This window comes from Lucilia sericata, unplaced genomic scaffold (assembly GCF_015586225.1).
Source record: "Lucilia sericata isolate MDLA Ls3-8-SP2 unplaced genomic scaffold, ASM1558622v1 Contig000154F_arrow, whole genome shotgun sequence".
In the NCBI taxonomy this organism is placed as follows: domain Eukaryota; kingdom Metazoa; phylum Arthropoda; class Insecta; order Diptera; family Calliphoridae; genus Lucilia; species Lucilia sericata.
In genome coordinates, this window is record NW_023994185.1 from 105,001 (window position 1) to 130,004 (window position 25,004).

General features: G+C 30.6%; 1 protein-coding gene across 3 annotated transcripts in view; it reads left to right on the plus strand.

The window, feature by feature from the left end:
- LOC119601311 (mitogen-activated protein kinase-binding protein 1) overlaps positions 1-25,004 on the plus strand; it is an 81,661-nt gene that overhangs the window by 32,810 nt on the left and 23,847 nt on the right. For all 3 annotated transcript variants that reach the window (XM_037952150.1, XM_037952152.1, XM_037952151.1), the window contains exon 2: positions 19,087-19,178. In XM_037952150.1, coding sequence (XP_037808078.1) covers positions 19,087-19,178 — 92 coding nt within the window. The remainder of the gene's footprint in view (positions 1-19,086; positions 19,179-25,004) is intronic.

The following is a 25,004-nucleotide window of genomic DNA, read 5'->3' on the forward strand; positions in this document are numbered from 1 at the left end:
CCGAAAAGTAAAATGTTTTATCTCCCAAGAATGTAAGAACAAAAAAATATCTTCAGCTTTGAAAAAATATAATTATTTTCCAATCTTCGGAAGTCTTTAAACATCACTTCCTCAGAAGGTTAAAAAATTCACTTAGTGCTACTTTTAAAGTGGTGATAAATGGTATACTTTTGGAAGTACTTCGTTTTAATTTTGCTGGAATGCTTTCTATAAATCTGAGTGATAACAGTAAAGGTAAATTAAATTGTTCTGAATGTAGATAACATGTTTCAAAGAAAAGGTTCATTTATGATCTAACCTGATATTCGAAGGATTGAACGTTATATTTATTATAACCTATTGGTCCTACACCCACCTTAAAGTATACCGATCGAATCAGAATCGCTTTCTGAGTCGTCGTTTGACATTAGCCCCCATTAAAAAATATCTTAAACGTCCAAAAATTTACTTATAACCATTAGTATCGCGATGACATTCAGCATAACTAACCTTTATATAAAATTACATGCCTCTTCCCAAATGTTTGAGGATCGGCCCATATTTGACCCTAGCTCCCATATAAAGCCTCTTTTAGAAATTTAGTTTTTCATCAATAAATTGCTTAAATACATCGGAATTAAGGTAAAATTCAACAAATTTTTTATGAAAAATAAATAATTTATCTTCTGTCGATTAATTTTCACAAGATTAAACAATTTTCTTCACAAACATGAAGATTTCAGATTTTCATGTATAAAATAATTAAATTTATGTAATCCCGAAATCCCGTAAAATCCCGAAATCCCGAAAAATCCCGGGATCCCGAAAAATCCCGGGATCCCGAAATATCCCGGGATCCCGGGATTGCAATTTTCAAAATCCCGAATCCCGGGATTTGTAAAAGCCAGTCCCGTTTGGCATCCCTAATAGATAGATAGATAGATAGATAGATAGATAGATAGATAGATAGATAGATAGATAGATAGATAGAGATAGATAGATAGATAGATAGATAGATAGATAGATAGATAGATAGATAGATAGATAGATAGATAGAGTAGATAGATAGATAGATAGATAGATAGATAGATAGATAGATAGATAGATAGATAGAAGATAGATAGATAGATAGATAGATAGATAGATAGATAGATAGATAGATAGATAGATAAGATAGATAGATAGATAGATAGATAGATAGATAGATAGATAGATAGAGTAGATAGATAGATAGATAGATAGATAGATAGATAGATAGATAGATAGATAGATAGATAGATAGATAGATAGATAGATAGCTAGATAGATAGATAGATAGATAGATAGATAGATAGATAGATAGATAGATAGATAGATAGATAGATAGATAGATAGATAGATAGATAGATAGATAGATAGATAGATAGATAGATAGATAGATAGATAGATAGATAGCTAGATAGATAGATAGATAGATAGATAGATAGATAGATAGATAGATAGATAGATAGATAGATAGATAGATAGATAGATAGATAGATAGATAGATAGATAGATAGATAGATAGATAGATAGATAGATAGATAGATAGATAGATAGATAGATAGATAGATAGATAGATAGATAGATAGATAGATAGATAGATAGATAGATAGATAGATAGATAGATAGATAGATAGATAGATAGATAGATAGATAGATAGATAGATAGATAGATAGATAGATAGATAGATAGATAGATAGATAGATAGATAGATAGATAGATAGATAGATAGATAGATAGATAGATAGATAGATAGATAGATAGATAGATAGATAGATAGATAGATAGATAGATAGATAGATAGATAGATAGATAGATAGATAGATAGATAGATAGATAGATAGATAGATAGATAGATAGATAGATAGATAGATAGATAGATAGATAGATAGATAGATAGATAGATAGATAGATAGATAGATAGATAGATAGATAGATAGATAGATAGATAGATAGATAGATAGATAGATAGATAGATAGATAGATAGATAGATAGATAGATAGATAGATAGATAGATAGATAGATAGATAGATAGATAGATAGATAGATAGATAGATAGATAGATAGATAGATAGATAGATAGATAGATAGATAGATAGATAGATAGATAGATAGATAGATAGATAGATAGATAGATAGATAGATAGATAGATAGATAGATAGATAGATAGATAGATAGATAGATAGATAGATAGATAGATAGATAGATAGATAGATAGATAGATAGATAGATAGATAGATAGATAGATAGATCGATAGATAGATAGATAGATAATTAAATAGATAGATTGATATCTACCATTTATCTGTATCTCCTTTCTACTTTTTTTATTCTTCTCTTATAATTAACTTAAATGACTCAATATTTAATAAATCATCGGAAGTTGTTCGTCCGTCAGTCTGTTGATTAAATCATTTTCTGAATTCTTCAATATTTACTTTCAATATTATCTCTCTTGTCTTTTTCCTTTCTTCTCCCTTTTGGACTTTTGCACTTTTCTTTGAAAATTAACAACACATCGTATAAACATAAACTTTAAATTTATTTCAAACACGTTTTTGCAAAATAAATAAAACATGAAAAATATATATGCCAAATATAAATAAAACATTTTAAATATTTATGTTAAACATACTTATAAATACTTTATTATTCTTATTTTTCTTCTAAATGTCTTTTTAAAACAGAAAAAAATAAAAGTTATTAAATTTATAGTTCTAAGTGTGGGCTTTAAATTATTTAAGCTTTAAAGAAAAAAAGGAAATACAAATTTGGCCATTGATTAACACATGCAAAAACTATTTTTTCTATATTTTTTATACAGAAATTATAGTTGGAAAAAATTATAATTTTAACAATTTAATTTGTATACAAAATTAAATTTTTTATGGTTGATTTGTTATGTGCAAATTATAGCCTCTAGTATATATATCTGTGAGTGTTATTAAAAAATGTTTAATTCATAGTTTTTTACATTTTTGCAAAAAATTTTGTTGCCAAGTTTTATTCATAATTAAAATTAATCATACGTCATGTATGCAAAACATTGCGCATTAAATAGAATTTTGTACATGATTTTATTTTTTGTGTCTGTTTTTAGAATTCTTCAATAATATATGCCATAGACAACTTCGATTTTTTTTGCAGAGCATGTGTGCATAATTTATATACATAAATCTTTGTAAATTTGAAACTAGTCAAGATACAATGTCTGTCCTTCTGTCTGCAAGGGTGTGTTCACAAAAAAAAAAAATATTCCAAAATTTTGCTTAAATATAAAATTAAGAACAAGTTAATCGGATCAATTTCAATCATATATTAATAAAATGTATTTGTGCGAGTAAACGGGTATAAACTGTATTTTGGTACTTTTTTTTAAACCTATGTTCTAATATAATCTATAGTCTAGTCTATAGTCTAGCCTATAGTCTAGTCTATAGTCTAGTCTATAGTCTAGCCTATAGTCTAGTCTATAGTTTAGTCTATAGTCTAGCCTATAGTCTAGTCTATAGTCTAGTCTATAGTCTAGTCCAGCGGTTCCCACCATTTTTTACTTCGCGGACCCCTTGAGGAATTTATTTAATTTCACTGACCCCCATACATATTTTGATATCTTATTGTTATAAATAACACTGTGATACAAAAGTGAAGAAAAATAAAATGCAGGCGTTCTCATATACCAACTCTATTTCGTTATAGTCCATAGAGTACGAATATATTTTTAGTTTTCCCCTATCACTTCGTTAACTTACTTTTTAAGAGCAAAAGATGCGAAAAAGAGCCATTTTTGAAGTTTTAAATTTGAAAAATCATAAGTTTAGTAGTTTTCATCCGATTTTCAAATACGATATTTTTTTTTTAAATGATACAAGTGTCTTTTAATCCAAAAAAAGAAATCCAAAATTTATGGTCAAATGTCTGAGTTACGGTCGTTTAAGTAAAAAAACTCACACTTTTTTAAAAAATTTTCATTTTCATCATGCTCTACTTTGACCATGAGGCAGTGAGTTCATCTTTTATTACTTTCCTGAAGAATCACATAAAGGAAGGTTTCTAAAACTTGTTATTTCATAAAAATCTACGAAAAACTGGATGATTTATGCCAATTTTTCTAATAGCATGTTTCTCGAATTTTTGGTTTTCTCCATACAAATTAATTTTTGTATAAAAATGTTTATAAACATTTTTTAAACTTGTTACAAAGAAAAACAGAAACATGAACGTTTTTGTATGGAAGAAATATGCTATATTTTTATAAAACTTAGCACAACTCATAACCTTTTTCATCGATTATCATAAATTGACCATCATTGGAAACCCAACTTAATGTGCCTTTTTTATTCAAATGTAATAAAAGCTAAAGTTACTGCTTCATGGCCAACGTAGAGCAGTATGAAAATTAAAAATTGTGAAAAAAGTGTGAGTTTTTTTACTTAAATGGCCGTAACCAAGACATTAATCATAAATTTTGGATTTATTTTTTTGGGTTGAAAGACAACACTTGTATCTTTAAAACAAAATATCCAATTTGAAAATCGGTTGCAAACTACCAAAAATATATTTTTTTTAAAGTTAAAACTTCAAAAATAGCTCTTTTTCACAACTTTTGCTCTTAAAAAGGAACTAAACGAAGTGATCGGGAAAAATTAAAAATAAATTCCTACTCTATGGACTATAACGAAATGGAATTGGTATATGAGAACCCCTGCATTTTTTTGCTGTATCACTGTGTAATTGTTCGTCCGAAAATTGTCTTAGTCCTGGTCCATAAACCCTATAAAATATTCCCGTACATTGAGAACATTTATTATTTCGGAGATGTTTTCAATTTCATGGTTTTAAATATAGAATGACTTCTAACATGATGTTTAATTTTATGATCGTGAGAGCTTTCATGTTCATTTCTCGTCAAGGTAGAGAAAAGGTTTCTTTAACAAGTATTGTCGACATGTGCTTAAAGAGTCATGTTTCTAAATTTTTTTGCGATTGCATAGGAGTGAGCTGAGTATGTAAGCTAAGTTTTCGGGAAAATATGTGAAAGTTAGACTTCTTCGATGTTGTTGCGGAATGCGTTACCCACATAAAATATGACCTGAACTCTTTGCGAATGTACTGTGAATTTGGATCTTAAATTTGAATTTTAAAATACCTACGAATTATTTTACTGCGTGGTTTTGACTATTTACGCAAAACGCTATGAATTTTCTGATGTTGATTTAATAATATTGGACAACAAAATGAAGTTAAAATCTGTGTATCACGTTGGAATGGAATATTTATATTTAAAATTAACTAGATTAACACTTTTGCTTACAATTTAAAAAAATATTATGAAATGTGACCTAACTTCATATTCCGGGATACCAGTATCAGTATTTAATTCTAAGGCAAATCAAATATTTATAAAAATTACAAATCACGTAATACTTTACTTTATAAAAGTGAAACAATAAATTTGTAGCGCCTAGCTTCATCCTGATAAACGACCGAAACAATAAAATTCAAAGAGTCACCAACAAATCTGGGATTATTGAATAAAAATTGTGTATTTTAGTATTTATGAAAAATTTGGAGATATTTTTAATTTTTTGTATAGTCTAGTCTATAGTCTAGTCTATAGTCTAGTCTATAGTCTAGTCTATAGTCTAGTCTATAGTCTAGTCTATAGTCTAGTCTATAGTCTAGTCTATAGTCTAGTCTATAGTCTAGTCTATAGTCTAGTCTATAGTCTAGTCTATAGTCTAGTCTATAGTCTAGTCTATAGTCTAGTCTATAGTCTAGTCTATAGTCTAGTCTATAGTAGTTAGTCTAGTCTATAGTCTAGTCTATAGTCTAGTCTATAGTCTAGTCTATAGTCTAGTCTATAGTCTAGTCTATAGTCTAGTCTATAGTCTAGTCTATAGTCTAGTCTATAGTCTAGTCTATAGTCTAGTCTATAGTCTAGTCTATAGTCTAGTCTATAGTCTAGTCTATAGTCTAGTCTATAGTCTAGTCTATAGTCTAGTCTATAGTCTAGTCTATAGTCTAGTCTAGTCTATAGTCTAGTCTATAGTCTAGTCTATAGTCTAGTCTATAGTCTAGTCTATAGTCTAGTCTATAGTCTAGTCTATAGTCTAGTCTAAGTCTAGTCTATAGTCTAGTCTATAGTCTAGTCTATAGTCTAGTCTATTAGTCTAGTCTATAGTCTAGTCTATAGTCTAGTCTATAGTCTAGTTTTATAGTCTAGTTTATAGTCTAGTCTATAGTCTAGTCTATAGTCTAGTCTATAGTCTAGTCTATAGTCTAGTCTATAGTCTAGTCTATAGTCTATAGTCTAGTCTATAGTCTAGTCTATAGTCTAGTCTATAGTCTAGTCTAGTCTATAGTCTAGTCTATAGTCCAGTCTATAGTCTAGTCTATAGTCTAGTCTAGTCTATGGTCTAGTCTATGGTCTAGTCTATAGTCTAGTCTCTAGTCTAGTCTATAGTCTAGTATATAGTCCAGTCTATGGTCTAGTCTATGGTCTAGTCTGTGGTTTAGTCTGTGGTCTAGTCTATGGTCTAGTCTATGGTCTAGTCTATGGTCTTGTCTATGGTCTAGTCTATGGTCTAGTCTATAGTCTAATTTATGGTCTAGTCTATGGTCTAGTCTGTAATCTAGTCTATGGTCTAGTCTATGGTCTAGTCTATGGTCTAGTCTATGGTCTAGTCTATGGTCTAGTCTATGGTCTAGTCTATGGTCTAGTATATAGTCAAGTCTATAGTCTAGTCTAGAGTCCAGTCTATAGTCTAGTCTATGGTCTAGTCTATGGTCTAGTCTATGGTCTAGTCTATGGTCTAATCTATGGTCTAGTCTATGGTCTAGTCTGTAATCTAGTCTATGGTCTAGTCTATGCTCTAGTCTATGGTCTAGTCTATGGTCTAGTCTATGGTTTAGTCTATGGTCTAGTCTATGGTCTAGTCTATGGTCTAGTCTATGGTCTAATCTATGGTCTAGTCTATGGTCTAGTCTGTAATCTAGTCTATGGTCTAGTCTATGGTCTAGTCTATGGTCTAGTCTATGGTCTAGTCTATGGTCTAGTCAATGGTATAGTGTGTGTTCTAGTCTATGGTCTAGTCTATGGTCTAGTCTATAGTTTAGTCTCTAGTCTAGTCTATAGTATAATATATAGTCTAGTCTATAGTCTAATCTATAGTCTAGTGTATAGTCTAATCTATAGTCTAGTCTATAAACTAGACTATAGTCTTTCTATGGTCTTGTCTATGGTCTAGTCTATGGTCTAGTCTATGGTCTAGTCTGTAATCTAGTCTATGGTCTAGTCTATGGTCTAGTCTATGGTCTAGTCTATGGTCTAGTCTATGGTCTAATCTATGGTCTAGTCTATGGTCTAGTCTGTAATCTAGTCTATGGTCTAGTCTATGCTCTAGTCTATGGTCTAGTCTATGGTCTAGTCTATGGTCTAGTCTATGGTCTAGTCTATGGTCTAGTCTATGGTCTAGTCTATGGTCTAATCTATGGTCTAGTCTATGGTCTAGTCTGTAATCTAGTCTATGGTCTAGTCTATGGTCTAGTCTATTGTCTAGTCTATGGTCTAGTCAATGGTATAGTGTGTGTTCTAGTCTATGGTCTAGTATGGTCTAGTCTATAGTTTAGTCTCTAGTCTAGTCTATAGTATAATATATAGTCTAGTCTATAGTCTAATCTATAGTCTAGTGTATAGTCTAATCTATAGTCTAGTCTATAAACTAGACTATAGTCTTTCCTTTTATACATTTACTGCCTTATTCATAATAAATTTATCTTATAAACCTTAAAGAAATTGTTATGAATAAGGCCCCTAAACCAAATTTCGTTTTATTTAAATAAGGATACCGAAGCACCCAGGGCACACTTTTTAGTTTACAAAATACTTCAAATTATTTTGTAAACAAGTTGTCATTTTTAATGAAATTCCCTGTAATACTAACTCAATATTGACAGTCATATTAATTGTTTTGAAATATGGTTGATATAATTTTTCAAAAAAAAAAAAAGATTTTGTTCAAGTAATAAATAAATTTTAAAGATCATGATCATCAACCTTTCAAGTTTTCTTTTATATGTAGTTGTTTATTATGCATAATTAATACATTGTAAAACTAGTAAAACGTATTAATTGCAAAATTGCTATTAATTACATGTTGAAAAACGTCAAATCAAAATAAAAATTATTTTACGATGATATCAAATATATTTTATTAATGAAACAAAATACTATAATTCTCTAAAGAAATCAAACATTAGAACCGACATACATGATTGAATTTCTAGAATAAAGTAAATTATTATATATTTATTATTATTTTATTTTGAATTGTAATAAAATTACCTTGATCTTGAGCCATGATGATGATGATGTCGATGTCGTGTTATAATAAAACCATATTGGTTATATTTCAATTACCAGCTACTTACAACCACCATGAGCGTAATCGCCTGAATATAGAGGGCGTGTTTAGCAACAAATTATTATTAATTATATAAAAACAAACAAAAAAAAAACAATATTATTTATATATTATTGTATTGCTTAACTAAATTTGTGCAAACAGGTAGTCGAGTGTTTAGTGGATTGTCACAATTTATTAACAATTATATTCTAAATATTAGTTTTGTAAAAATGTAGAGGTTTTATATGAAATTAATGAAACTATTTCGAGACAAAGAATTTTTCTTATAATTAAGGAAATTCTTTTTATTATTGTAAAAAGTGGGTTGTTTGCAATAAAAGTAAAACATAAAACTAAATGTTAGAATATGCTAATTATACCCTACACCACTTTAGTGGGGAGGGTATATTGGATTTGTGCTGATGTTTGTAACGCACAATAATATTGGTCCTATACCCACCTTAAAGTATACCAATCGGCTTAGAATCATTTTCTGAGTCGATTTAGCTATGTCCGTCCGTCTGTCCGTCCGTCCGTCCGTCCGTCCGTCTGTCCGTCCATGTAAACCTTGTAATCAAACTGCAGGTCGCAATTTTGAAGATAAGTCAATGAAATTTGGCACATGATCTTCTATTGACCCAAGGACGAAGCCTATTGAAAATGGTTAATATCGGTCCATTATTTCACCTAGCCCCCATACAACTGAGCCCCCGAATAGGGCTTGTAAACCTTGTAATCAAACTACAGGTCGCAATTTTGAAGATAATTCAATTAAATTTGGCACATGATCTTTTATTGTCCCAGAGACGAAGCCTATTGAAAATGGTTAACATCGGTCCATTTTCTCATCTAGCCCCCATACAACTGAACCCCCGAATAGGGCTTGTAAACTTTTAATCAAACTACAGGTCGCAATTTTGAAGATAATTCAATGAAATTTGGCACATGATCTTCTATTGTCCCAGAGACGAAGCCTATTGAAAATGGTTAACATCGGTCCATTTTCTCATCTAGCCCCCATACAACTGAACCCCCGAATAGGGCTTGTAAACCTTTTAATCAAACTACAGGTCGCATTTTTGAAGATAAATCAATGAAATTTGGCAGATGATTTTCTATGGTACCGGAAACGAAGCTTATTGAAAATGGTTAACATCGGTCCATTATTTCACCTAGACCCCATACAACTGAAAACGACGAATAGGGATTTTAAGTTTATAATTACGTTTAATATACTCGTATCTCGACAAAAAGCTGCAAAACCAAGTTCTATACTAGCCTTGATGACTCGCATGAACTTTATAATTATAGGGTCTCATTTGACCATAGCCCCTATACAAATCCCCCTTCAAAATTTGACTTAAATGTCCACAATTATATTCAACAATAAGTGGCTTAAGTATAACTCAAGGCAAGGTGCAATTCAACTTAAATGCTTTATTATGAAAACTAAATCACATTTTATTTTTGTAACAGGTGTAGGGTATTATATGGTCGGCCTCGCCCGACTATAATTCCTTACTTGTTTTTTTATATTTTTATAATTTATACTTTTGTAATAATCTTGTTAATAGTAGGAAATACAATTTGTATTTTAATTGGTATTATGGAAATGTAATAAAAAAAGACAAAGACATCAGATGGCTTAAGATAAAAGCTAAGTTAACCCGGCAGTTCTAAGTGAATGTATCATATATAAATTGCAAATAGTTTATAATTAGAAAATTCAGAAAGTGCTAGTTGAAGTTCAACAAGTAAGAGTGTTATAATCGGCTATGCCGAATCTTATATACCCACCATCAAACCTCGTTTTACTCGAATGAAACTTATGTCGAATTACATCTATATACTCGTATTTTTAGGTCAGTTATAACCGTTAAAGTAATTTTCTGAAGGGGACCTTATATAGGGGGGTAGGGTCAATTATGGGTCGATCCTCATAAAATTTGGTAGACAGAATTTGGTTCGTATTAAATTTATTTGTGTCGAATTTCATCGCTACACTCGTATTTTTAAGCCATTAATGAGCGTTGCAGTCATTTTCTGAAGGGGACCTTATATGGGGGGTAGGGTCAATCATGGACCGATCAACATAAAATTTTTTAGATAGATTTTGACTCATATTAAACTTACTTATGTCGAATTTCATATATATATTCGTATTTTTAAGCTTGTAATGAGCGTTAAAGTCATTTTCTGAAAGGGACCTTATATGGGGGGTAGGGTCAATTATGGACCGATCCTCATAAAATTTTGCATAGTGATTTTGGATCACAAGAAACTTACTTATGTCGAATTTCATCGCTATATTCGTATTTTTAAACAAGTTATGGCTGTTAAAGCTGCTTCTCGAGGGGCCACTTGTATGGGGGCTATCCGAAAACGTGGACCGATATTGCCCATTTTCAATACCAAACAATCCTTATCTATAAGAAACATTTATGTGAAATTTCAACCCTCTAGCTCTTTCCATTCGGACTCTATCGTGCTTTCAACAGACAGACAGGCAGACGGACGGACGGACAGACATGGCTAGATCGTCTTAGAATTTAATGAGGACCCAGAATATTTCGATGTGTTACAAACGGAATGACAAAATCAATATACCCCCCATCTTTTTTGATGGTGGGTATAAAAAAGTACCCATAAGTAATAGTACCGCTTTTCAAGAATTTGTATATTAAATTTTGGTTTTAGTTCAATATCAGAGGTACGATTTGATGGACTAAAAGGTACCAGAATGCTCTCTTTTATAGGTTATAATTCAATCAAAACGATATATATTTAATTTTATGTTTCAAGATGCAATATCACAAAAAATTTTAAAAGTACTAGTTTATGTACAAAAAAGTACCGAAAAGTTCCCTCATATATATATCTAATCATTAAATATGAACCAAGTGAAGTTAGAATTCTTGTAAGTTCTACTTCGCCAATCAAAATTCGAGGTGAAATAAGTTCCCTTTTTCCGTTCACGAGCTTTTTTGACGTGAAAAGATTTCCCCTATTGTGAAATTTCTTATTGAAATTTTTTAAACAAAGAACAGCTGTTGCGAACAAAATCACCTATTGTGAATGAAATGTTAACGGCAAGTTCACGATAGCAATTTTTCATTCAAGGGGTAAGAACATTTCAAGGGAACACAAATTTCATTTCTGTTGACGATATGGGTGAAAAAGTACCAAATTCTTCACTCTTATTTGGTCCTATATAGGCCTTGGAATCCTAGTTCCAAAAGGCACATCATTCAGTGCAACTAAATCTGATAATTTGTAAAATTTTTCTTAATAAGTTGCAATAATTCCCATCTTAAGGCCCTTTTCATGGGTTTAAAAGATACATTAAGTCCGAAAAAGTACGAAAATACAGTTTTTACTCGTTTAGAACTAAAAAGAATGGAATTTTGAAAATGTACCTGATACCTGTCTGCTTACTTTTTGAATGAAAAACTATAAGTGTAACATTTGTGTTGTATCTGTTTTACTTTGGGAGTTATTAGGTTACCGAATTTACCCGTTTTATACTTTTTTACCCAGTAAAAGCCGTTTAGTATATGGTGAATTTCATGTTAAGTGACCCAACTCAAAAAATCGATTTTGACGAAATTTGCACTAAGGTTAGTACTATTGGGTAGTAGGTCAGACACAAATTTTCAGTTCTGTTGATCAAGAACTATCGGACTTAGATGGGGTTAAATTGGTGAAAATTTCATCCAAATCGGAAGACATCGATTTTTAAAGTTGGGTCACTTGACACTAAATTCCCCATATGTATATAGAATAATAGATTATCTGCTAGTTTACCTGTGATATGTTAAGTAATCAGTTGGCACTTTTATGATAAATAATTATTACAAAAGCAGAACGAAAAGTTTCTTAGTGGAAACACAGATTTCCCTAACAATTATACAAAATTGGACGAACAGATTTATAAGGAATGTGAGGAGGGGAGTAAAAAGCTAAAACACTTTTTCTGTTTTTGTCACACTTTCACCGTTATTAGATCCAAATATCTGGGACGCGATTTTAGTACAAATATTTCATTTTTTCAAGAATACTGAAGCCAAATTTTAAGGAACTATGTCTATGATGCAAAGTTTCTGAATATTGGTTGATAATTCATTTCATAGATTGCTATATAAGATGTTTCCATCAACAGGTCAGACATAAGACGTATATTTTCGGATCTGGTGTATTCTACACCTTTCTTTTAAAAAATTATTTCCCTCTACAATATATGTTGCTTCTGGTGTGGATTTCATTCCATCCGGCCTCTTACTGATATGGGATTTATATATGTACTTCTCGCAAGCCCAGATATAGGCAAAATAGGTCCTTAGCGGATGTAGCCAGAGAGTTGAACATTTTCCCAAAATATTCTCTATTTGGTATTGAAAATGGGCTAAAAGATTAATGTCCTCCCGGAATACAGTTATTATTGTTATAATAGTCGTAATTATGTTCATCACGCAGTAATCGTGCTAAAATTTGGCGGCAAAAATAGTTTTATGAACCCCGAAATTATATTGTAAAATATGGCGGACAATGAGCGATATTTGACCCCAGCTTCCATATAAAGCCTCCTCCAGATAATTACTTCTACACTCATAAAATATGAGTCTAATAGTTTGATATAATCTTGTTTTTTAAGGATCAAAACATCTTTTCCTTAGTTCATAAGAATTGATCCACAATTGACCCTTGAATTCATTTGAGTATAAAAATTATTATCAAAAAAAGAGAGATTGGTAACTTTGTAAAACTGTTAGAATCTAAGAGAATAAATTAAAAAGTTCATAAATTCAATCAAGTCATCATCACATAAAACTGACCTTATGTCTTAAATGCTAAACTTAATGAGATTGTAAAATATTTCTTTTAAGCCAAAAAAATGCCATGTTCATTATGCCTCAATTATCTGCGATAATACTACCAAATCACGATTTAGTTGATAATAAAAAACAACAATTTTAAAAATTAATAATACATCAGCAAAATATCTAACAAAAACTAATAATAAGCAAGAAAACTTAAAAAAATAATAATAAAATTATAAACTTTTTTCAGCGTCATCATAATCATAAAATTTATTTTTGCTATTTTTTCGCATTTATTCAGGCAAATGATTCTTTTTTTTTTTTTGGTAGTGTATACAATAAAAGTGATTTAAGTTTTTGCCGGTTGTCTGTTATGTCCGTCCGTCCGTTTGTCTGTCTATTAACCTCAATTGTTGTACCATCGCATTATGCCATGAATAATAGTTTTACATTTTGTTTCTTTTCTTTCTTTTAATAATTTTTTTAACTTTTTTATATGAAAAAATGTACATTTACATATATTTGTCAGTCATCACTTACATACAAATATAGAGACACTAACATATTTAAAGAGTTTTTTACTGATACACACATACATGCATAAATATGCATAATTATAATGGTTATTGACCGTAAAGTGTTAAAAAGAAGCAGTAGCAAATGTTTAAAATTATGTATCTCGTAGATATGTATGTGTAACCTCATACATGTAGATTTACAAGGAAATATGTATTACATACATACATACATGTGTTGTATACATTTATTAAATATGAAAATAAAATAATAATAAATATTTTATTTAAAAATATAAATGTAAATACAGCAATTAGTTTAATTAATTAAATTAAATTTAATCCTATTTAAATAAAACTCTTAATTGCTCTATTTAGATCTGTCACTTTTTGCTGATTGGAACACATTTTGCACTTCTTACTGATTCTTAAGCAAATCTAGAATAGGTGACGTTTAACCGGGAAACCTTTTTTTGATATACTTGCCCGTCAAAAGTAGTCTGCTTGGTAGTCAAAATAAAACACATGGTCGATCTGGGACAAAGGCAGAGAAATCGCTTAAAAATATAGCCCCTCTTAATCCACTAAATGACCCATCAACTACATTCTTTTACTAACAAAATAGTTGCCATTAATTCAGTCGTAACATAATTGATTAGCAAATTATGGGTTTATTATTTACAAATGACAATAGTCCCGCAACTAATGTTGATATTTGTGGGATACATTGGGGTTACAGGTTAATAAATAGTATTTTAATTGGCTTTCTTAGTAAATGTATAAAATATCAATAAAGATCCGATGATTGACAAAGAGATTGTCATTAATCCAATGTTACCAGTATCGTAGAGTCCAAATTAGTTGATGTTAAAAGCTCCACTACTGAAACATCGATGAGTCGAAGCTTAACGAAAATAATTACCGTAGTACCCCAGATGCTTTAGGTACTTTTTTTATTATAATAAACTTCGTTACGAAATCCCCTTCAAATCCTTATTGAACGAACTGGGTAAAAACAACAAATTAACAATATGTTAGGTACTCGGCCATGAAGGTCATTCTGGCAACGAACGGGCGGACTGCTTAGCAAATAGAAACGCTCTTCGTCCACTTATCGGCCCTGAACCATTCTTTAGTATCCCACAAGGTTATGTCAGACAAAGATGCGTATCGTGGGTTGAATCAGAATTTGCTCGCCACTGGGAAGCAACAACATACCAAGAGGAAAATCCCAAAAGCTGTTATCGCTTAACAAAACTGATCTCAGAATACTAACGGTACTACTCACGGGACACTGTGGTCTCAGATATCATCAATTCATACTAGGAAACGCCATATCGAAGGTATGCAGATTTTGTGGCTGTCAGGAGGAAACTTTAGAACATATATTGTGCCATTGTCCAACAGTAAGGACTCGTCGAGAAAGTGCTGCAACACTCGCCCCGTAGTATATATTCAACCTCTCACCAATCAAAACTGTTATTTTCATACATGAATTAAACCTGTTATGGTGAACCCATGGGCTGCACAAAAGATCCAAAATAGGGTCGCAGTGCTTAGAGCTCTCTCTCCAATCTCATCTAATTCCCTTCAAACACTATGGATTAATCAACATTAGATATATTCACTAATCCATAGACTACTCTAGTCCAAAGACTAAGTCAGAGATTCGTCAATAGATAAATAGATAATAGACTTGTCAATAGTTTAGTTTATAGATTAGATTCTAGACTTGTCTTTAGACTGAACCATAGGTAAGTCAAAAGATTAATTCATAGGTTAGTCAAAAGACTAATTTATATGTACATTTATCAATATGTTAGTAAATAGAATAATCAATAGACTAGTTAACATACTATTTCACATATTAATCAGTAGATTGGTCCCTAAAATTATCAATATATTAGACCTTAGACTATTCTTTAGCTTTATCAATAGTCTAGTCCACAGTCTAGTCAATGGAATAGTCCATAGACTGGTTCACATTCTAGTCAATAAACTGAGCAATAGACAACTTAGATTAGATAACAGACTGGCCAATAGTCTAGTCAATAGACCGGTCTATTATAAATATGTGAGACTATGGGCAATCAAATGTTGAACCCAAAGACCAAAGTATACTTTTCTAAAGGATTGAGCAGCTCTGAGTCAGAATATGTCCCCAAAAGTTATCCATCACATTGGGTCTTCCAGATTTCGTGTCACATATTTGGATAAAAACCCGTTTTTTTATCATATTTTCGACGCTATAACAGCGCAAAAAGACCTTAATTTATAAAATCTGTTATGTCATCTGAAAGACCAATTTGTCGTTTTTATACCCTACACCATTATAGTAGGTCCTACACACACCTTAAAGTATACTAATCGGCTCAGAATCCCTCAGAGTCGATTTAGTTATGTCCGTCCCACTGTGTGTTTATTTAAACCTTGTGCGCACGATATAAATCGCAATTTTCAAGATAATTTGATGAAATTTGGTTAAAATCGGTCCATTATTTCGCCTAGCCACAATACAACTGTATCCCCCGAATAGAGTTTTTGATCAGCAAAACATAGTTTTATATAAATTTAAATTCGTAATGATCGGGCCTCATTTGAACCTAGTTCCCATACTTGACTTAATGATCAAAATTCACTTATAAACACTAATATCACGATGAAATTCTGCATAAATAACTTTAATGTAGACAAATATGTTCTGCCTAAACGTGAATAATCTACGAAATTTTTTCCGGATAGGCACATAATTGGTCATAGCTCCCATATAAGGCCCACTTCCGAAAATCACTTAAACGCATATATTTCTTTGAATTCTAAAGCTATTGGGATAAAAGTCTACACAAATATGTTTTGTGTACGTACAAATCATTTTACAAAAATTTTTACGGATCGGTCCATTATTGGTCAAAACTCCCATATAAGGCCCTCTTACGAAAATCACTCAAAAGCACATATTTCATTATCAAATAAAGCTATCTTGATAAAATTCGACACAAACATGTTTTGTCCAAATATGAATCACTCTGCGAAATTTTCCTCGAATAGGCCCATAATTGGTCATAATTCCCATATAAGGTCCACTTCCGAAAATCACTTACACGCATATATTTCATCGAATTCCAAAGCTATAGGGATAAAATTCGACTTGAATAAGTTTTGTGTACATATAAATCATTCTACCACTTTTTTCTCGGATCGGTCCATTATTGCTCATAACTCTCATGTAAGGTCCACTTCTGAGAATCACTTAAACGCACATATTTCATTGTCAAATAAAGTTATCTTGAGAAAATTCGACACTAATATGTTTTGTCTTTACATAAATCACTCTACGAAATTTTTTCGGGATAGGCATAAAAAAATTCTACCAAATTTTTTCTGGATTGGTCCATATTTGGTAATAGCTCCTATATAAGGTCCACTTAAAAAAATCCCTTAAACGCACATATTTCAATATCAAATAAAGATATCTTGATAAAATATGTTTTGTGTACATATGAATCACTCTGCGAAACCTTTCCGGATAAGCCCTTAATTGCTCATAGCTCCTATATAAAGTCCACTTGCCATAATCACCTAAACGCACATATTGCATTGATTAATAAAGCTATTGGAGTAATATTAGACTTGATCTTTTTCTGCATATAAATCATTATACGAAATTGTTTCCTGATTGGTGCATAACTGGTAACAACAACCATATAAGGACCATTTCTGAAAATTACTTAAACTACATTTTATACATAGGTATAAAATTTAACATAAATGTGTATTTTGTATATTAAACGGATTTTTTTTCGGACCGGTCCATAAGTTGTCTTAGCTCTTATATAAGGTTAACTTCTGAAAATCACTTAATACCACTTAATTCGTTATTAAATTATTATATCCGGATAAAATTCAACATGAGCATGTTTTGTATATAGATAAATCATTCTAAACTTTTCTAGACCTAATCAAAATTAGTTCGACAAAAATGTTGGCAAGTTATCTAAAAATTAGATAAGTAGATGGGTGTAAAATATCCCATGATCTACCATGCCCTATAATACATTCTTACTTTCATTTTCAATAACACAGATTTCGAAAGCATGAAGCATCTAGAAAAACGGACAGACATTTCGATAATTCAATATTTTTTTTATCACAATGGGTAATAAATTGTACTTTTGACCCCGGTAGTTATTATGTTTAATCTAAATAACTCCCATAACATTCATTTGTTAATTTTCAAACATTTTGAAAATATTTAAATAATTTAATACCAACATTTTATTATTACTAACGCATTATTGAAAAAACAAACTTTTTCAATTTATAGTTTTGCAATATAAATTTTGTTCAATTATCTGGTTTAGAAACTAAATGCATTAGAAAATCAAAACAAAAATAAAAATATTGTGTAATGCATAAAACATGAATCGATATTGACATTAAATATTTGTTTATTTTGAATTGTAAAACGTGTTAACAACTTGTTTTTTGCGCACTTTTTTTTTACTGTTTTTGCAATATTTTTCACCCTGTCTTTATGTAGACTCAATAAAAACAACAATAACGACAAATAAATAAAATAAAAAAAACAGTCAACCGCCACCAAATACAACAAGTCAATATGCAGTCAACATTTGTCCATTAGGTTAAAAAAAATCTTTTTAATATTTTTATATGCAAATTGTGTCAAACAAACAACAACGACGTTGAGCAGCAGCTACAACGTTGAACTAACACTTTCAAAGTCTCGTAAAAGCAATAGAGACAGTCTGACATAGAGACATATTTTTGTAATTTGTATGACAAACGAGAATTATAGGCACCCTTCTGATCTCTGAGAAAACTTATAAATCTGATTGGGTACCTCCAATAGATTAGTTAGTAGTATTCTAGTCCGTCAGTCCAGAGCTCGTGGTTTCCCACCAAAGGCTCTGGTATAGGACAGCAAACAAGTCCAATAATGGCCTAAGTACACACTTCAGATCTAATGATCTGATACACACATACAACTCTAGTACCAATTAACTTTTGATTTAAACTTTGCGAAATACTCTTATATATATGACAGAGTGTCACCAAAAGAAACTCTCACTAATCATACCCTATGCCCCGCATAAAATATAACAGGCTTTAAAAAAGTCATAACAAATTATTAAACAAAAAATTGCTTTTGAAATAATAAACAAGTTTACAATTAAACATTTTTATATATTTCCATATAAATATTTAAAATTAATTGCTCTAGTCAATAAATTATACCAAAAACATATAAATATATTCAAATACATATAATGTAATACTTTTAACTTATTTGTTTATGTTTTTTCTATCTCGTTTTCTTTACAGATAAAACTTAAAAAAGTTTTAGGACTCACAGTATGCAGCAATGCAGCATTGGATTGTTCACCCATTAGTGGCCTGTTGGCCTATCCAGCTGGGTAAGTTTTGAAAAAAAAAAGAAATAATGTAACGTAAATCAAAGAGGACTCCACCCTGTAAGCATTTTTTCAGTTTGTAAAGTCCGTTTTAAAGACATTGTTTTAGTTTTGCACCGGTATATTGTTTAGGTATTTTAAATTCTACAAATACATGAACAAATTTATATTTTGGGTTGACAGGGTGGTAGTTAAAATGTGAAAAAAGGTTCTACTTTGTACGATCCGAATTTTATTGGTTTATCCATTCGGTACATTGTGATAACTTCACCATGCAGTATGTTAAAGTATTTCTGTTGAATTTCTTAAACAGAATAAATCTAATGAGTCCTGTATATATCTATTAATATGTACAGAACTCTGTATATCTGCACCTAACTTTAATAGAATCTCTGATATCAGAAGACCAATATTTAGCTGTAAAAACTTTCATATGGGATGACGCAAATTCGTTATGCTCTGAAGGTTTGAAAACGAACCAGCAAGAGGAATGTACGACAGCGTACTTCAGTTAATTGTTTTGACCGTAACAGATCTAAAAGAATCTGGGGATAATGCCAATGTCCTCAGTAATTAGTTCTCACACAGATATAGCTCATGCCAGAGAAAAATATTACCGACGAAAACACAATAAACATATTTCTATTGAAAACAGATATCGAACATATTAAACAATCGACCGATTCTAACTTCATACTAAATCCTAATTTTGAATTACATCCGTAACAATTCTTTTCCCCATGGCTAGTTGTTAACAGACCGAGAGGCAAATTATTTACATATGTCGCCGAATTATATTTAGACCGAGAACCAAGCATAGTTTGAGTTAACCAACGGGTGCTAATCGGCCTTATTCACAGAAGAAATTTAAAGCATTTATCTAGCCGAATTTTCACTATTATCTTACAGTTTTAAATAAAGAGCAAAGTAGTTTTATGTAAATTAAATATGCAAACTTTTACTAAAGATACAGGGTCCAAAAGTCCCAAAAGGAAACTGAACTACATCACATTTTCATATACATCTGTAGATGGATTTTTATATCGATTAAATACATATAACTAAATAGACAAAATTTTGTTCCTACTACTCTCCGAAACTTGTTGATAAATTTGGAACCAATAGAAATTGATATTCTTATATCCCGAGAGTCGATAGCTCAGAACTAATAGAAATTTACATTCCTATATCCCGAGAGTCGATAGCTCCGAAAAAAATTTATGAGAAGATATATGAATACCGGGGCATGGCGTATATAGGCTGAATAATAGGCTGAAAAACAGGATTCATTCAAACATAATATTACGATATTTTGGATGTTAAAGTAGTAAGAGTTAGGGTTCTATAAATCGTCCTTAAACTAATAGAAGAATCAACTTTTTGTTGAAAAAAACCGAAGTCAACTTTTTTGTCCTAACAATGTAATAATAATTGTAAGAAAAAAGATTTTGCAAATAAATATCGAAAAAAAGACGGGAAAATTCGGAAAAAGTCTAAAGGACAAAAAATCGAAAAAAGTCGAGAAAATGGGTAAAGGTCGAAAAGTCGTAGAAAGGCGATATTAAAAAGTCGAAAAATCTGATTTTAATAAAACGAAAAATCTACTTTTTATTTCATCTATAGAACACTAGTAAGAGTGTTCTATTCGTCTTATGTACCTAATAACAAAACATGTGTCATTAATTCAAAAGTAATTTTTGAACAGGTGCTTTAAGGGACTTGGGCCAATTATGGATCTACTCTACAGAAAACTTTGTTGTTGAATTCTATCCTAATACCAAAGATTGAGTGACAATTGGCATATTTTTTGTCAGAAGGGTAATATTGGGGGTAGAGCCAAGTATGGTCCAATCCTCATGAAATTCGATCAAAAGATTTTGGTTATTATAAAACTTGTTTATTTCGAATTTCACAGCTAATCTTCCTAATATATATAGGGCCTGGGGTCAATATAATTTCTAAACTATCTTGTGCGAATTTGTATCACGATTTCGGTGAGATCAACATAAGGCTTATTTAATTGAATTGTAAGGGCTAGAAGATGTCGTGGACCGTTATTGCTCATTTTCAATACCAAACATTTCTTATATTGGGTGCATGTTGGTAGTTTGCAATCTATCAGTCTGGGGCTTATGGTTTATTTAATTGTATTCGGAATCTAATCTTGGGTGCTAGTTGATAGTGTGCTAGAATGTCAGTTGTTGGTTGCGGATACGATTCCTATCCGATACTCTGGACTGCTTCACTAGGACCCAAAATATATGTACATACTCTATGGGGTCTACGAGTGATGTTTCGATGTGTTACAAACGAAGTGACAAAATCAATATACCCTCATTGATCGTCTCGGAATTTTACAAGGACACAGAATACATTATGGGAATGATAAAATCAATGTATGTACCATCCATATATGTGGGTGGGTATAAAAGGAACTAGATATTATTAAGGTTTAACCTTTACTTTTAAGTAAAAAGATAAGCCTTTGATACAACATCGGCAAAAAGACTGAAAATGTAGTTTCTTCATATACTGTGTTAAGATATCCCAAAACCCTGTTTTGTTGAAACCATTTTTTGACTTAAAATTTTTTTTCGATCTATGATTATACCCTATTTACGAAAAATTTGTCATAAACTCTGTATCCAGAATCGGGCCCGGAAAATTTCCCTTTTTTGGATTTTGTAGGTCTATCAAAAACTTATCGTATTATATTGTATCCAACTACGTCCCTGTCTTATCCGCACTATATATTTTCTTGTTTGTTACATAAAAATATTTTACTTTTGTTTCTTTTTTCCTCGTTTGTACTCGTATTTCACCATTAAATACTCTTTTTCTAAAAATTTTTGAGTGCATTTTTCCTACGACCACAGTTTTAGTTTTAGCTAAATATTTTTTTCCATTCTTCGAAATAGTTGTTGTGATTGTTTTGTGGTTTCTCCTATAGTGGGGTTTTTGGTACTTATTTTTTTGTTTTTGGCATCTTCCAAGCAATTTCATGAATTAAAAGTGTGTTAAAGGTCATTCATTAAACACTTTCTGCAGTTTTATACTAAAAACCATACTTGGGTTTTTAGTACTTAGTACGCTTATGCTTGGCTTTCTTAACGTTTAGTTGTTTGTTCAATTGTTTCACCAGTTTGTTGATAAATTTTTAATTATAAATACCCTACACCCTGGTGGCTACAAACATTTACACTCATTTTAACATTGTGTGCAAAAATATAGTATTTACAGCCAGTAACTAAGTAACTTTTGGGGTTTTATATAAGGTCTTATGGCATTCGTTTTAATTGTATAAAATGTTCTTTATTTGCTTTATGTACTTTTGGGAGTGTTTTCTTAATAATAGTATTTATACAATGTATATTATAACAATGACTTTAATTAAGATTTTAATAGCAAGTTTATTATGATAAATAATATTGTTATTATTATTACGAGCATGAGATGACCACAATCAAAAATATGTTCAAGACAAAGAAATGAAAATATATTTACTTAACATTTTTCAGGATTGTATTAGAAATCTGTAAAGTAAAACTTCAGCTCCTACGTTGAGGCCTTATAGGTCAGATCACTTCTTTAATTAAAGAATATTTATGTATAACATGAATCAGTTTAGCCACCTTTTCAATTGTATACAATTTATTTTTTAAAGCAGTGGTCGGCAAGCAAAGTAATACTCATGCGAATGAGAGTGAAATTCATTAAAACATATAAAATCTAAACGAAATAAAGTAATTTCTAAATCGGGCGACTTGTTCTCAAGTGCTCTAAATTATTTTACTGTTATTTTAAATATCGGACTATATACTATTGATTTCTACAATTTCTATAATATAAGACCGATATATAATATTGTAATAGTGTTCAATAAGAATTTCTTAATACATATTGCAAAATTTGACCTTTGACCTCCACAGTTTACGATTTAAGATTGCCCGATATGAATAAAACTTCTGATATATATTTCACATTATCTGCACTATAATCCCCTAAAAATTTTATATTTTATATAAGAGTAAAGACTTACTCTCTATTACAAAAACTGCGTTTTTTCCGAAACTATAATAGATATTGAAAAAATTTTTAGTATAGTCTCTATTCCATAATTCAAATTTCCAATACGAAACATCTTATCATCAGATTTTAAATTAACTAAAGAATATACTTCTGACCAAACTATAATTCAGACTCTAAAGTAGAATATAGTTCGGACAATGGATTAGAATATAAAATATACAATAGTCCACGCTGTATACTAGACTATAAATTGGACTATAGGTCAGGTTATATTCTAGACTATAGTCTAGGATATAAACTAAACTATAGTCTAGACTATAGACTAAACTATAGCATAGTCCACATTATAGTTTCTGTATAAAAAAGTCCAAACTATAGAATAGATTGTAAAATATACTGTAGTCATGACTATATACTAATATAGTTCAGGTCATAGACTAAACTATGGTCCAGACTATAGACTATACTGTAGTACAAACTAGACTAAACTATACACCCGACTATAAAGTAGATTATATTCCAGACTAAATAATATACTTTGTTTCCCGATTTATGAATAGACTGTAGTACATACTATAAACTAAACTACAGTCCAGTCTATAAAATGAACTATAGTCTAGTCTATCGAATAGGTTATAGTCTAGACTTTAGAATACAATATGGTCCAGACGATATTGGGGTTACCTACCGAACATTTAAATGATTTTTAACAAAAGTCATTTATGGGGACTTGTGTTAATAGTGAATAACATTTTAAAAGTTTTTGTAGAAAAATGTATTTTTTACAAGAAATTCCTAATTTGGATCTTATCTGAATATCCATTTATTTAAGTGACCTTCACTAAGTGGTCCAATAAGAGTCAATAATGGACGTATCCACTTAAAATTTATACAATCAAATAGAAACCTGGTTTTTCAATATTTTGCAATATAACGTAAAATAAACTTTTGTCGAGGCTCATCGTGATTATCGGATATTTAACATATCAAACGATATTCTAGAAACATTAACAGACCCCAAGTGATCAAGAAGGATATCAGTCGTAAACTTTAGAAGACCATTTGTTCAATCTAAGTAATATGTTTATTGGAGAGTAAACTGCTTAATAGAAGCTAAGTAAAAATTTAAATCGATTTTAATCGTTCCTATGAGGTCCGTCAATGGACCAAGAATGTCATAATGATGTTCATTATATTTGGTTATTTCAAAAACAACACTAACGCACAATTAGCAACGAATTACATACCTTTGAGTTTTCAAGAAATTCGTGTAGTGTCTAATATCATAATAAGCTACAGGCCCTCTTTGTGCCGACCACTAGTTTCAACTACATATTATGTATTCTCTCTTACAACTACTCTCTTTTAATCTTTTAGCAAGTGTTCGTTTTTTCTCCTCTTTTACAAATCTCGTCCCATAAAAATAATTTATATGCTTATTTTCTTCTTTAACTAAAAATATGCATTTAAATTTAGGCCAATTAAATACGACCATAAGTTTGTGCTCATTTTCATATTTTCACTCAACACGAAACAAAACAACAGGGTTTTTTTTGAAATATTTATGAAAAAATTAACTGCTAAAAAAGGATACAGTCAATCTAAGAACAAACAGCCAGAGGAAATACAAAATTAACTACAGTTCTTATACTAAAAAATGCAACAAAAACAATGCAAAACTTAAATAGCAACAACAACAACATAAACAAAAATTATGTGACATGTAAAGAAACTGTTGAAAAGAATTGAAACAAACAACACAGAAAAAAATCTATGAAAAATGCATTTCAACCCAAACGG